Source organism: Marmota marmota, unplaced genomic scaffold (assembly GCF_001458135.2).
Source record: "Marmota marmota marmota unplaced genomic scaffold, marMar, whole genome shotgun sequence".
Classification (NCBI taxonomy): Eukaryota; Metazoa; Chordata; class Mammalia; order Rodentia; family Sciuridae; genus Marmota; species Marmota marmota.
Window position 1 is genome coordinate 56,670,063 of NW_026000174.1, and position 15,477 is coordinate 56,685,539.

General features: G+C 43.0%; 2 protein-coding genes across 2 annotated transcripts; both read right to left on the minus strand.

Moving 5' to 3' along the window:
* Nucleotides 1-1,469: 1,469 nt before the first annotated feature.
* LOC107134623 (olfactory receptor 4X2-like) lies at nt 1,470-2,792 on the minus strand. The gene has a single exon (XM_015476706.2). It carries the CDS (start codon nt 2,723-2,725, stop codon nt 1,727-1,729), a length of 999 nt encoding a protein of 332 aa, XP_015332192.2. The 5' UTR covers nt 2,726-2,792; the 3' UTR covers nt 1,470-1,726.
* Nucleotides 2,793-12,913: 10,121 nt separating this feature from the next.
* Nucleotides 12,914-13,949, minus strand: LOC107134634 (olfactory receptor 4X2-like). Its single transcript, XM_015476717.2, has one exon. The coding sequence runs from the start codon at nt 13,841-13,843 to the stop codon at nt 12,914-12,916; it is 930 nt and encodes a 309-aa protein (XP_015332203.1). The 5' UTR covers nt 13,844-13,949.
* Between the last annotated feature and the right edge of the window lie 1,528 nt (nt 13,950-15,477).

Here is a 15,477-nt window from a genome sequence, read left to right on the forward strand (position 1 = left end):
AACTTTATGAATATATTAATTTTGCACAAATTAAATAAAAATGAAAGTAATTTTTCAATGAAAATATATAATGCATTCATGGTGTAAAATAATTAAAATTCAAACAGAATGGAATAAATAGAAAAATGAATCGTTTTACTGTATAGAAATGTAAAATTTTAAACATTGAGAATATTTTACTGGGATTTTTGTATTGCACTGCTGGGAATCAGTTGAATAATATAAAAATAAGAATCAAAGCCAATTAAAAAGAAAACAACTATCCTCACAAAAAATCAGAGAAATGCAAATTAAGCAACAATGTGTGTATAATTTGAAAAACATTTAAAATATTTTATTGTAAAATAATTTAACTTTTAAAAACTTGTGAAATTACAAAGAATAATTTGTTATTCCTTAGTACAATTCTCAACTATTAGTATTTTTACACATTTTGTTTATCATTCTCTCAATAAGTAGATAGACATGTAGACAAAAGACGGATATATTTTTTTTTCCACATACAATGCAAATAAGGCGACATAGACCAAAGGATACAAACCTGCAGTTATGTACCATGAGTAAGTCTAGGATCTACTTAAAGCATGAAAACTATAGTTAAGAAGATTTATGTGCTAAGAGCTTAGATGTTAAGTATTCTTACTACAGAAAAAGCTAACTATGGAAGGTCATGGGCATATTAATTTGTTTCAAAGTATTAATAACTTCACTGTGTATGTGTATAGCTAAGCAGTGTATTGTACAGAGTAGATATATACAATAAAAATAATATTTTTCTATAATGTTTGAAAGTTGCTAATATGGTAATTCTTTATTTCAGAAACCTCCATGAATGATTTCTAAATCCAAGGACATTGTCTGGGATAAACATAGCGTAATTTTCAAAATCAACAGATTAACATTCATACAATTAGATTATCTAAGGAGTTTTGTCTACTCATGGCCTTTACCTAATACAGGATGTGATCGAGGATCTCATGTTGTATTCCACTGTCTCCAGCCTTTCATGTGGCTGAATCCTTCAATCTTTCTTTGTCTTCCCATTTTTGAAGCATGAAGGGCAGTCATTTGGCAGAATGTTCTTAGTTTGGGTTTCCCTGATGAGTTTTCATATTTGACTAAGGATGGACAGTTTGGGGAGGAATACCACAGTGCTGATGCTGTGTGCCTCCTCAGTGCACCAGGACTGGAAGAACAGTACATTAATTCATCTCCTTCTTGGTGGTGTTAACTTCGGGCAATTGTGTAAGGAGGCCTATAAAGTTGCATCATCCCAAATGTATTGTTAGGGGGTACTTTGAGATGACAGAAAATATTATTCCTCAACAAGCTAATAATTAATAACTGTTTGATTCTGTTGAGAGCCCTTCCACAAGGCATGTGATTCATTTTAACACTGTGCATCAAAAGCGCTTCAAGCTCTTTAAGAGAGTAAACTCATCCCAAGAAATGTGTCCCAAAATCAGAAGTTAGTTAAAGATTTCTATTCAAGGATACTTAAAAGAGTGTTACTTGCATTAATAAACATTGGAACCAGCTGAAAATGGCTAGGTATAGACAGTACATCCATAAGAGGAAATATTTTACAAGTGATTAAAAGTACATTTTTTGAAGATGGACACAAAGATTGGGCAATTCTAGAATTTACCCTCTTCCACTCATTGTGTTCCTTAAGTTGGAACTCAATATCATTCCAAAGCCAAGGACCAGTACCAAGGCTCAGCCTCTATTTATCATTTAGTTTCATTGTCCTGGTCCACAGCCTCTTCATGGCCTTCTTCACCTCAGCATTTCTCAGGGAGTAGATGACAGGGTTGAGGAGTGGGGTCACCACTGTGTAGAACACGGCTACCATCTTGTCTGCAGGCAGAGTGGTCGAAGGCCTCATGTAGATGAAGACACAGGGTACAAAGAACAACATGACCACAGTGATGTGGGACCCACAGGTGGAGAGGGCTTTGCGCCTCCCCTCAGAGCTCCGAGTCCTCAGATGAAGCAGGATGACCACATAGGACACCAAGAGGACCACAAAGCTGATCACAGTCAAGGTCCCCCCATTAGCAACAATCAGCAGACCAATGAGGAGGGTGTCTGAGCAGGCCAGTTGGAGCAAGGGGAGCACATCACAGAAATAGTGGTCAATCACATTGGGCCCACAGAAGGGCAGTTGGAAGATGAGAAGGATCTGGGAAAGGGAATGCACAAAGCCCCCCACCCATGCCATTCCCACCAGGACCATGCACACCTGCTGGTTCATGACAGTGGTGTAGTTGAGGGGCTTGCAGATGGCCACATAGCGGTCATAGGCCATCACTGTGAGCAGGAAAATCTCAGCACCCCCAAAGAAGTGCATGAAGAAAAGCTGTGTCATGCAGCCCCACCAAGGTATGGTTTTCCTCTCAGCCAGCAGATCTGAGATGAGTTTGGGGACTGTAGTAGAGGAGTAGCAGATCTCCACGAAGGACAGGTAGCTGAGGAAGAAGTACATGGGGGATCCCAGACTTCTGCTGGTCAGGACAGTGAGCACAATGAGGGAATTCCCCAGGACAATGGCCACGTACAAGAGCAGAAAAATCACAAAGCAAACCCTCTGCACCTCCCAGTTGGGAGATAGTCCCAGGAAAATGAATTCAGTCACATTGTGTGTATTGGCCATGGGGTCACCAGCAAGAGTCAGCAGTTTAGGTGGTGACTTGAAATGATAGAAAACAAAAGACTTCTTCATGAACTAGGTGAGTTACATAGAGACATTTGCCAATCGAAGATGCTTGTGAGCTAGGTTTTGAAAGATGTGGAGGAGTTAGTGATGTGTAGATGGGAAGAGCTTTCCAAGAATGGGGACAACAGTCTGGGGTTGTAGCTCTTTCGGGGAGCGCTTGTCTTGCACGTGTGAAGCACTACGTTCAATCCTCAGCACCACATTAAAATTAATAAATAAAATGAAGACATTGTGTCTCTCTACAGCTGAAAAATATTTTAACAAAAAGAGGACTGGTGTTGTAGCTCATTGGTAGAGCACTCACCTAGCACAGGTGAGGCAGTAGATTCAATCCTCATCACCACATAAAATAAATAAATAAAATAAAGATATTGTGTCCATCTACAACTAAAATATTTTTTAAAAAAGAATGGTGACAGGAACTGTAGATGCTTTGTGGCTGGGTTAAGGCAACAATAACAACACCCTATTAAGAGAGACTAGTACCAGTGTGTAAAGAACTGTTATGGATTTTGGGGTTTATTCTGCAGAAAATGTAAAGTCATCAAGAATATCCATCAATTGAAAATGAAATCATTTTGTATGCAGAGGTTGTAATAATGGAAACAGAGCAGAGGAGGGGCGACACATTAAAAAGTCACTAAGTTCCCTCATTGGAACATGTTGGGCAGCCAAGGACAGTGTTACTCTGTCTATATCCTTCTTGTGCTTTTGTATATTCTGAACTATCTTTCACTGCAGGTTTACTGCATTACACTTTTATTTGCTTGTTTCCTAAAATTGGTTTCCAAAACAGTGTCCTCAACCTGTCCACATGCCCTTCAGAGTCTTAAAAGAGATGTCCTGTGGTGCACCTCCCTGGACTCAGCACCCCTAAGAGAACCACAAGGCTTTTTCTGAATCCTCCTTTCTCTTCCCCTCCTATTTCTTGTCCTCTAAACTTGGTCTCTGTGTGACCTTATTGCCTTCTCAGGATCCATTCAATCCATGCACGATTCTTCTGATGCTTTTTATTTTCTCCAATCATAATGAATCCAAATGCCAACAAAGTTCCCACACCTCTTTCCAGTGCCCACTCATTATCTGACTCATTCTTCTCAACATCCTACTAGTTTTTCAACCCCTTGTCATCACCACGGCTGTCCGGTGACTGATATGCAGACTATTCCAGTCAATGCTGGACTTTGTCTGAGCTAGTTGAGGCCAATGTGGTCTCATACACGAAGACTCCAGAGTACCTGAGCCTGGCAGCCTGATGACTTGTACTCAGGCCACAAAGCTTCCCCTCTTAATTGATGGAGAAGGTAGTTGAAGTCCACCAGAAGTCAGAGGGAATTTACTGAGAGAACTTACAATGACAGAAACAAAGAGAAGGCAAGGTTCTTCCCTAAATTCTTAGATTTTGGGGGAATTCTTCCATACATTCATGGGAGAAAGTAACCATGTGGTATCTAGAAAGTTCTTTTTTTGGCAGGATTGGGGACTGAACTCAAGTCTGACCATGCTAGGTAAGTACTCTACCACTGAAGTATATCCTCAGTTCTTTTGTTTTAAATTTTGAAATAGAGTCTCCCTAAGTGGCCCAAGGTGACCTTGAACGTGGGATCCTTCCAACTCAGCCTCCTGAGTTACTGAGATGTCATTATATTTTCCACACTCAAGGTCCAAACACATGCAAACCATTCCTACCTCAGAGGTAGATGTCATGACTCCCACTCCCAGTGCCATTCCACGACAGGTTGACTTTCGGTCCCCTGTGCTTGCTTGGATGTCTCTCAGACCCAGGGAGTTCATGTCCCAGACCAAGGCCCTCACAGCCAGTGGACCCCTTTCTCTCAGGATGTTTTGGAATCCCAGGACTTCACACTGGATTATTTTGTTTTCCCTGCCACCTGCCCACTGCACTCTGAGCCTCCTGTGGAAAGACTGTGTTTCCTCACCATTCCATCTCCCCTGTTGACTCCAGTCACTGCCACCTAGTAGCACTCGGTGAGTGTCCCTGGGGTGAGTGACAGGGGGTACGTTTTTTTCCTGCCTTCTAAGCAGAGTATTTGCTTGACTTATAGGTTTTCAGTCAGTATTGAAAGCACAAAGTTCCTCAAGGACCAATCCACACTGTCTCCATTCCTGAATCCCAGAGCCTGGCATAGAACTGCCACCAGCTCTAGACTCACACAAGAGAACTTTGTAAAACACAGTGAGCCTCAGGGTCCCATTCCCTTTGCTTCAAAAGTGAAATCAATCATCACATAGGTAAGATGCTCATGTTCAGAAAACAAAACTGACCCCAGTGTTTCTGTGACTTTGCTGAGCTCACCACAGGGACCTTTTCTGTTCTTAGGATACAGATGCAAATTCCTCCCCGAGATCAGCTCTGGGCTCCTGCAAGTTGCAGTTAACCAATGGAAAAGAACTAAGTCAGTCTAGTACCAGAACTCCTGCTTGCCTAGAGTCTCAAGATGAGGGATCTGTTCTACTTACAGCCTTGGACTTGAGAATGTGAGATACTGAGGTAGAAGCATCCCAGATCCACCTGACTCTTCAAAACAAGAGCCTAGTAGACTTGCCTCCCAGGTGTTCCACAGAGAACAAAGAACCCTGTTAGCTCAGCCTTAAGTTCTCACTGTTTTAAAGGGGCACCTAGGGGGATGGCATGCATGATCTGGTGAGAGGGCATCTCCAGGGATCAGTACCTTTTCCCCTTCCTAATCAGACAGAATATCTCAGGGGAAGTGGACCTGCATAAATCTAGTAGGAAAAATGAAATAATTGGGAATGTGAACAAATTAAATTCACCCAGAATTCAAGAGCACTCACCTGTAAGGCACTGTTCACAGGCAATGATCCCTCTCCTGCGCATCAGGAGCTTGATCCTGGGGCTTGATACAAGATGAAAGTACTTAAGAGTTTGGTCTTAGGCCTAGGGAAACTGAAATAGCACATCTCAAAGCCTGTGGTGTAGAAGAGGTATAGATGGGTGGTTCCCACCCAGGGGTGATTCTACCCCAGAGGACACTGGGTATTGTGTGGAGCCATTGGCTGTTGTCCAAGCTGGCTGGTGAGGGAGGGGCTGCTCACATGAAGCAGAGAGAGTCCAGGGAGCCTGTGACACATCCTACAAGGCACAAGACTGCCCATATAGCTGAGAATTACCCAGCAACACTCTCCATAGGACTGCCTTGGAGGTGCCCTGCTAAAGCTGGAGCAGATTTACTGTGAATTCATAAGCATTGAAATAAGGTGTGGAGAACATGGGGATTCCTTACAGTGCTCTGACCACACCTGCGTGTGTTTAAAGTTTAGTGTGGTGGAATGTCTTAGAGATGCCACAGGTGAACTTTGTAAAATGAATTGGCTCTATGCAAGTGCTACTCACAAATGTCAACTCAGCCTTGAAACAAAGTGTCCGCTAATGACTAAGGAGAAAACTATGATGAGACATTTCAAGATTTAGGACAATGTTTGACAGGATTATTTTCCACCTGTAATAATTGAGTTAGCTATTTTTCTTTACAGAGACAGAAACACAGAAGCAAAAATTATCACATAATTACATGAAAGCCTCAAGTATTTATGCAAAAACCTTTATGTATTCTGTGATATGTGGTCAAGAAGTCAAGTTTCTGTGATAATCTGTCAGCCGAAATATTGTTTACATTAAAAATTTTGGCTTAATAAATATAAGGAAGATTAATTTTAATATGTATGTGTAAGTGTTTGTTTTAGGGAAACTACCCCTTAAAAATAATTGTGATATAAAAATTGTGCTTGTTTGCTTAAAAGTGTGAAATGTGTTTGGCTTTTGAAGTTGATTTTATTTTCTATTCTGGGATTGATTAATCCACTGGGTGAGATGACTGAAAGGTGGGAACCAGGTGGGCTGAAGGGGGAAGGGCAGGATGGAGCAGCCCAGGACACATTAATTAACAACCTTATAGCTCCTTTTAGGGAGGGGCAATTCCTGGGACAGGCTACCTTAGCTGCAGGTTGGAGCAGAGGCAGGTTCTTGATAAGAGTGGAGGAAGAGCTCTGAAGGAATCAACATTTCAATCCCTCAGGGGACAGTCTCCAACTTCCTGGACTCACTCAAAATTGGCCTCCTTGATTGGACCTGACTCGATTTACCTATCTATACTGACTGCCTGTCTAATTCTGGCTTTGTTGTTTGGGTCTGTGGTCACATGGTACATCATGACAGCTGTGCATAATGGAGGAAGCCCCTCACCCCATGGTGAAGTTGGAGACCAGGCAGAGATACACAGGAGAGTTTATTTGTCAGAGCTGACTAATAAAGGCCACCTCTCTATAGCCAAGACAGGCAAAACAGGCCTGGGTTCTGGGACGTTTATGGGGCAGACTCAGGAATCAGAGCCCAGAGGGTCCTAATACATGCAGTTAGGGGTTGGGTTGGGATGAAGGAGTGGTGAGCCTTTCCAAGAAATGCCCTTGGGTTCCCTTGGGTGGGAAAGTGAAACCTTTTCCTTAAAATGGGCCTTCACTTAAGATGGCCCTGTCCAGATGCTAAGCAAGGACCTTTTATTCCCCCTTTTTTCCTTTTTTATTGGGCCCCTTAGGGAACAGGGACATAGGTTAATCTTCTGTAACTGCTTCCTGCTGGGAAGGTGCAGGATTTGAATCCCTCTTTAGGGGCTCAGGAAGTCATTGGAATGGTGACCAAGGTTGAGTGGTGGTGGAATTCTGTCCCAGGGGCCCAATTTCGATGAGGGATTGATATTCCTGTAACAAAAGCGGTTTATAGTTTGATTAGAGATCTTTTGGATGTGGTCTTGAATGAATCTAATGATGCAGGGGGCAAGCATTAACAGAAGGCCTATGACAAGGAGAGGGGTCAGAAAAGGAAATGCTCACTGGAGAAGGAGGTTAATGAGCTGCCATCCCTCAGCAGAGGAGAATGGTTGTTTCCAACATTCATGGTCCTGTTGTAGTTGTTTTATCTTGTCCTTTTCTATACCAGATTGATTGACATGAAAATAGCATTTCTCCTGGAGGTACAGACAAAGTCTGCCTTTTTGGGCCATAAGAAGATCGAAGCCCCCTTCAATTCTGCAGAATCATAGTAGCTAAACAATCAAGCTGAGATTGTATGATCAGTGTGATTTGAGCAAGTTGCTGTAAGTCTCCTAGAAATTGGGATGATGATTCCTGGTAGTAGCACCCCTGGGTGGTGAGTGCCGAACGAGGGAGGAGGGCAAAAATGAAAAGGGAAGGATGGTACTCATGGTTCTTGAGTGTCCTCCTGGTCCTCAGAGACCAAAGGAAGATTGGGGGTTCCGGCCTTGGAAAATGCAGCTTGAGAGGACCTGTGGGTGTCACCATATAAAAGGGCGGAGAAGATAAGAGTTATGAACCCAATATGGGATGCCCTCAAGGTGGACTGCCGAGGGAGTGGTAAGAATGACCTGATAGGGCCTAGTCCATTTTGTGGAGAGTTGAGAGGAGGAGGGAGTCCTGTTGGGGGGGGAGCTAAAATGTACCAGGTTGCCAGGAGACAGAGCGGGAGAAGAAGAGGCAGAACTAGGCTTTATGGGAATAGCATCACTGTATTGCCAAAGAAAGTTCCTAATGCCTGCAAGAAGGGGCCAGAAAAGATGAGGAGCAAGGGGTAGTGGAGAATCAGAGGGAGGTGAGCTGAGCAGGAAGATAGGCCGTCCATAGAGAAGCTCAAAAGGGGAGAAGTTGAGTGGCTTCTTTGGAAAAGCCCATAACCTAAGAAAAGCCAAAGGAAGGAGTTTAGTCCCGTCTAAATGTAATTCAAGGGATAGTTTAGTGAGAATGCTCTTCAAGGTCTGGGTGGTATGTTCCACCTTTCCAGAGGACTGGGGATGGCAAGGGATATGGAAATGCCAGGGCTCCTAAGGTCAGGGTGAGGATCAGGGGAGCGGCAGGCGAGTCTGGATGGAAGAGTATGAGGGGAGAAGGAAAGCATAGTCCCCAACTTTGTGAGAATGTCCTTTCCCATAAGGGGAACAGGGCCCTGTGGAATGACCCAAAAGGAGTGGGTAAAAATTAGAGAGCCAAAGCACAAACAAGGCGAGGTGTCTGTAAGGGTTAGTAAGGTTTACCCTCTACCCCTACAATATACGTTATAGAAACTATAACCGGTGGCTAGGTTAGAGCAAGTTGTCTAGGTGTCTAGGAGGAAGGAGACAGGCCTACCAGAAATACGCAGTTACCCTGGGTTCCCGAGGAGTGATGGACATGGTCAGGTGATGGGGACCTGGGCCTCGTCAGTCCTCTGCAGCCAGTCCTAAGAGTTGGAAAGGGGAACCAGAAGGACCAGATGGCCTCGGGTCGCTATGGGCTTGGGGATAGTCAACTACCCAGTGTCCCTTCTGGACAAGGGCCTGGAGGCTTGTGAGGTTTGGGACATGAGAGCCCAGTGACCCATCTGACCACATTTAAAACAGGGTCCGGACCATCCCGAGGGACCCTTTCATGGGCCAGTGGGACCAGGGACAGATGCTGAGGCTGGATGGGCAGCTTGAGCAAGCATCTGAAATTTCTGCTTCTGGGCCTTCTCTTCTCTCCCGTTATAGACCTTAAAGGTGACTCCCAGAACCTCAGCTTGGGGAGTTAGGGATCTTACTTTGGCCTTAATATTGGGGAAACTCTGGAGAAAAGGTAGGTCATTAGTAGTTGTCTCCCATCTGGAGTCTCAGGGTCCAGATTAGTATATTGCAATAAAGCCTTGGTCGGGCGATCTAAAAATGCTGAACGGTTTTCATTCTTAGATGATTTCCTGGAGCTTTTCATAACTGATAGCCTATGAGCTGCCTTTTTAAGTCCTACCATGAGGCAAGTAATGAATTGGTTTCTACTAGTTACTGCATCAGGCAACTTATAATCCCAATTGGGGTCCCTATTAGGGACCGCTTCAGTGCCAATCAGATAGGCAGGGGAGGTCTGATGTACCTCATCAGCATAATTTCTAGCTTGCTCCCAAACTTGCCTGCGCTCCTCGGGCAGGAGGGTGTTAGGCAAGATCATATGGACATCGTGGAAAGTCAAATCATATGATTGAGTCAGATACTGAAACTCTTTGATATGTGGTGGGACTTGAAGTATAGGACCCAAGTCACTTTTCTGTCTGTGAAAGATCTGACCCTAACTGAGGAAGAAAGAGAGACAGGAAGGGGCCAGGGTCCCAAAGCTCACTTTGAGGGTTTGACGTCAGTGATCTAACTTCCATCCACTAGGCCTCACTTTCTGAAAATTCCATAATCTTTCCATAGTGCCAAAGACCATGGGCCAACCCTTTCACACGTAGGTCTTTGGGCCACATTTCTGCTCTAAACTCTAGCCATGACCACTGTGATGGAGAGGCACAGTCACCTCCTCAGTGACGCTCTCAGTCCAAGCAATCTTGAATAAAAAATGGACACCAAGAAGTGCTTGTGCAATGACATTGGGAGCACTTTCAGGGTAGCTGGACAGAAAGAAAGGGTCTGAACCACAGAAGGAATAATGTCCTGTTGGCAAGTCATCCACCAAAGAGTGACAGTCAGGTAACATATAATGTTTTTTTATTAAAGAGGCTTGAAAATATCCCAGTGGTCATAATTCATCACTATGAGCAGGAGGAACTCAGTAGTTAAAGAAGTGGAAGAAGAATGTCTGAGTCGGCCAGGTCATATGAGAAATAGGAGGTCGTAGTGCACACTGTGGCCAGGTACATGGGAAGATGCACCACAAAGCACACTTTATGCCCTTCTGGATTGTGGAAACGACTCAGTCGCATTTGTGTTGGTTGCAGATTTAATTCAGGTGCACTGGACGCCAGGCATTGAGAACATGTAGTAAAACAGTGACTGAAACACCACTTCACCTCATTTATAGCACTTTAGAGAGTGCACTGCAATTTACAACACCCCCAAACCCCCAAGCAACCCAAGCAATAAATGGGCTAAGGAACTGAACAGACTGTTCTCAGCGATCAACAAATATATGAAAAAATGTTCAATATCTCTAGTAATTAGAAAAATTCAAATCAAAATTACTTTAAGATTTCATTTCACTCCAGTTAGAAATGCAGTTATCAAGAATACAAGCAATAATAAGTGTTGGTGAGGATATGGGGAAAAAGGTACACTCATACAGCTGGTGGAACTGCAAATTTGTGCAATCACTTTGGAAAGTAGTATGGAGATTTATACATGGAATGGAACCACAATTTGACCCAGGTATCCCACTCCTTGGTTTATACCTAAAGGACTTAAAATCAGCATATCATAGTTCTGCAGTCACCTCAATAGCAGCTCAATTCACAATAGCTAAACTGGGGAAACAACCTAGATGCCCATCAATAGATGAATGGATAAAAAATCTGTGGTATATATACATAGTAGAGTATTACTTAGCATTAAAAGAGAACAAAATTATGGCACTTGCAAGTAAATGAATGGAGTTGGAGAGTATCATGCTATGTGAAGGAAGCCAATCCCCAAATACCAAAGGCTGAATATTTCTCTCATTAGTGGATGCTGATCCATAATGGGGGAGGGTATGGGAATAATGGAGGAATTTTGGATTGGGCAAAGGTGAGGGTGGGGAGGGGAGGCCTTGTGGGGCAGGAAAGATGGTATAATGAGATGGACATCAATACCCTAGGTACATATATGATTCACAAATAGTACAACTCTACATCATGTACAGAGAATTAAAATATTGTGCTTTATTTGTGTAAAATGAATTGAAATGCATTCTGCTGTCATGTATCACTAAGTTGTTATAACAAATAAAAAAATCACTTCCTTGCTTTCTTCCTCACTCTGTAGTAATTTATTCGTTTATGGGGTACAATGTGATGTTTCAATACATGTGTGAAATGTGTAATGATCAGATCAGATGAGATCACACATCTATCACCTAACACAGTTATTATGACTTTGTATTGGGAACATTCAAAATCCTCTCCACCAATTATTATGAAATATTAATTAATTTCTGTCACCCATGGTTATACTACTCTGCTATCCTAATGTTCTGTCTACTTGCATCCCTGGACAGAGGATGATTTAATAGATGTTTTATAGATTGAAATCACTTTCCTTCCTTCCTCCTCCTTTTCTTCCTTCTTTCCCTGTATATTTTGATGTGTTGTTGAATTCAGTTTGCTATTACTTTGTTGAAAAAAATATTTTTTTGCAATAGTGGAAATTGGACCCAGGGCCTTCCATATGTTAAGCAAGTTCTCTGCCACCAAGCTATATCCCCAACCCTAAATTAAATGTAGTTTATTTACCTCTTCATGTTTTAAATTTTTTCTTATATGGCTAACAAATGAGGCAATCAAAAACTTACTGGGGATAAGGAAAAACAGTGGAATGAATCTGACCTAACTTTCCTTTGTGCATGTAAATATACCTCAGTAAATCTCACCATCATGTATATCCACAAGACAAAAACTCCAAGTAGCAAAAAGATCAATAGAGTAGAAGAAAGGAAATAGGGGGAGGGAAGAGGGGAGGGATAGGGGGTGTTCTGGGGACTGAATTAGAGCAAATTATATTCCATGCTTTCATAATCAAGTCAAAATAAATCCTAATGTTATATACAACTAAAAAAAAGATAAAATAAAAGGAAATCTTACCCTGTTGAAGTCTCTCTCTCTCTCTCCCCCCATCTTTCTTTTTCTTTTTCTTTTCTTTTTTTCTTTCTTTTTTTTCCATACTGAGGACCAAACCCAAGGCCTCATGTAGGTCAGGCAAGAACTAACTAATTGGATGTAACTAGAGCTATATCTCTAGACTTGTTGAAAAATTTTTGAGTGTACATTTGTCGGCAAAATTGGTCTGTAGTTTTCCTTTTTTCTGAGCTCTTTGTCTGTATTTGATATAAGGGTGATGCTGGTTTTGTAGAAAGAATTCTAAAGAGTTTCATTCTTTTCAATATTGTTGAGTAGTCTGTGCAAAGAGAGTAAACACACCATTGGAAATGAGTCCAAAAATCAAAAATTTGTATTCAAGGATGTAAAGAGTGTTATTTATAGTAGTAAAAATTAGAAACAACTGAAAATGACTAGGTATAGGCAGTACATTCATAAGAAAAAATATTTTACAAGTGATTACCAGGACATTTTTTTCAGATGGACATCAGAGGGGTAACTCTAGAAATAACCTTCTTCCCACCATTTTTCCCCTTGAGTTTGACCTCAGTTTGATCAAGACTCAGCCTCTATGTCCCACCTAGTTTCATTGTCCTGGTCCACAGCCTCTTCATGGCCTTCTTCACCTCAGCATTTCTCAGGGAGTAGATGACAGGGTTGAGGAGTGGGGTCACCACTGTGTAGAACACGGCTACCATCTTGTCTGCAGGCAGAGTGGTCGAAGGCCTCAGATAGATGAAGACACAGGGTACAAAGAACAACATGACCACGGTGATGTGGGACCCACAGGTGGAGAGGGCTTTGCGCCTCCCCTCAGAGCTCCGAGTCCTCAGATGAAGCAGGATGACCACATAGGACACCAAGAGGACCACAAAGCTGATCACAGACAGGGTTCCCCCATTAGCAACAATCAGCAGACCAATGAGGAGAGTGTCTGAGCAGGCCAGTTGGAGCAAGGGGAGCACATCACAGAAATAGTGGTCAATCACATTGGGCCCACAGAAGGGCAGTTGGAAGATGAGAAGGATCTGGGAAAGGGAGTGCACAAAGCCCCCCACCCATGCCATGCCCACCAGGACCATGCACACCTGCCGATTCATGATGGTGGTGTAGTTGAGGGGCTTGCAGATGGCCACATAGCGGTCATAGGCCATCACTGTGAGAATGAACATTTCGATGCCCCCGAAGAAGTGCACGAAGAAAATCTGTGTCATGCAGCCCCACCAAGGTATGGTTTTCCTCTCAGCCAGCAGATCTGAGATGAGTTTGGGGGCTGTAGCAGAGGAGTAGCAGATCTCCACGAAGGACAGGTAGCTGAGGAAGAAGTACATGGGGGATCCCAGACTTCTGCTGGTCACGACAGTGAGCACAATGAGGGAATTCCCCAGGACAATTGCCACGTACAAGAGCAGAAAAATCACAAAGCAAACTTTCTGCACTTCCTGATTGGGAGACAATCCCAGGAAAATGAATTCAGTCACGTTGTATGTATTGGCCATGAGGTCACCACCAACAGGCAGCTATTTGAATGGTGTGATCTGAAATGATAGAAAATAACGACTTCTTCATGAACTGGGAGGAGATACATACAAACGTGCCTGTCTGAGGTGCTTGTGAGCTAGATATTGAAAGATAAGTCTTCTTGATAGAAGAAGGGAAGAGCATTGCAAGAATGGAGACAGCAACCAGGGACACATTGTGTGTGGCTGGAGTAAGGTGACAAAAACAACAAATAAGGCTGTCCAGAGAGTTTGGTACCTGTTTATGGAAGTACTCTTACAGATTTTGGGGTTTATTCTGTAGAAAATGGAAAGTCATCAAAAATGTTTGTCATTTGGAAAGTGAAATGATATTGTATGGAGATAAATGACAGCACGTCCTCTCATTGGACAATGTGGGCAGACAGGACAGTGTGGCTGGGTCTCTGTAGTACATCTTTCTATTGCCTTGGCTAATTGTTTTACCTTTCACTGCAGCTTTCTTGCATTACACTTATATTTTGCTTGTTTCCTAAAATTGGTTTCAAAAACAGTGTCCTCATCCTGTCCACAACACTTCAGAGTCTTAGAAGAGATGTCCTGTGGTGCACCTCCCTGGACTTAGAACCCTCAAGGGGCCACAAGGCTTTGTCTGAGTCCTTATTTCTACTTCCCCTCCTATTTCTTGTCCTCTAAACTTGGTCTCCTTGTGACCTTATTGCTTTCTAAGGATCCATTCAATCCATGCACAATGTTCATGGGCACTTTTCATTTCCTCCAAGCATTATGCATCCAGTGCCAACAAAATTCCTACACCCCCTCCCCAGGGCCCACTCAATCTCTGACCCATCCCTCTCTACCTCCTAGTCTCTCAACACCTTGTCATCACTTAGATTCTCTACTGGCTGATATGCAGGTAGTCCTGCTCCATTCTGGACTGTGTCTGAGCTAGTTGAGGTCAATGTACATGAGCCGTGGTCTCACATAATGACACTCTAGAGCACCTGATACTGGAGCCAGACGACTTACCCTCATACCACAAAGCTTCTTTTCTTCAGTGATGGAGACAGGCTGAGGTGATTAAGTACCATCAGGACCCAGAGGTAACTCAAGGAGAGAATTTATTGTTACAGAAACAAAGAGAAGGCAAGGTTCATAGTAAGTTCTTAGATCCCTGGGCAAATCTACCAAGCCATTCATGTAAGAAGGCTTAAGTGTGCTAATAGTCTGGTTTCCTGGATTAAAATGCATGTTTTCAGATTGTATCTATGTAATATTGAAAGCTATTTCTCCCCCAACCCCACTAGTTAAGCATTCTAACACTGACCTGCACCCTGAATCATTTATTTTTTATTTTGAGACAGGATCTCCCTACATTCGCGAGGGAGACCTGCATTTTCTGATTGAGATTCAGGCTAATACCATTGCATCTACCTAGAGAGTTATTTAACCTCTTCCCTACTCACAGCTCAAGTAACATGCAGGTCTTACCTACCTCAGAGATGCATGACTCCCACTCCCAGGTCCATCCCAGGCTAAGTTCTGTTCCTGTCCTCTGTGCTGCCTTAGATATTTCTCAGTTAGGAAATCTGTTTTGTCAGACCAGAGTCCCTCACAGCTGGTGGCCCCCTTTCCCTTGGATATTTTGGAATCAC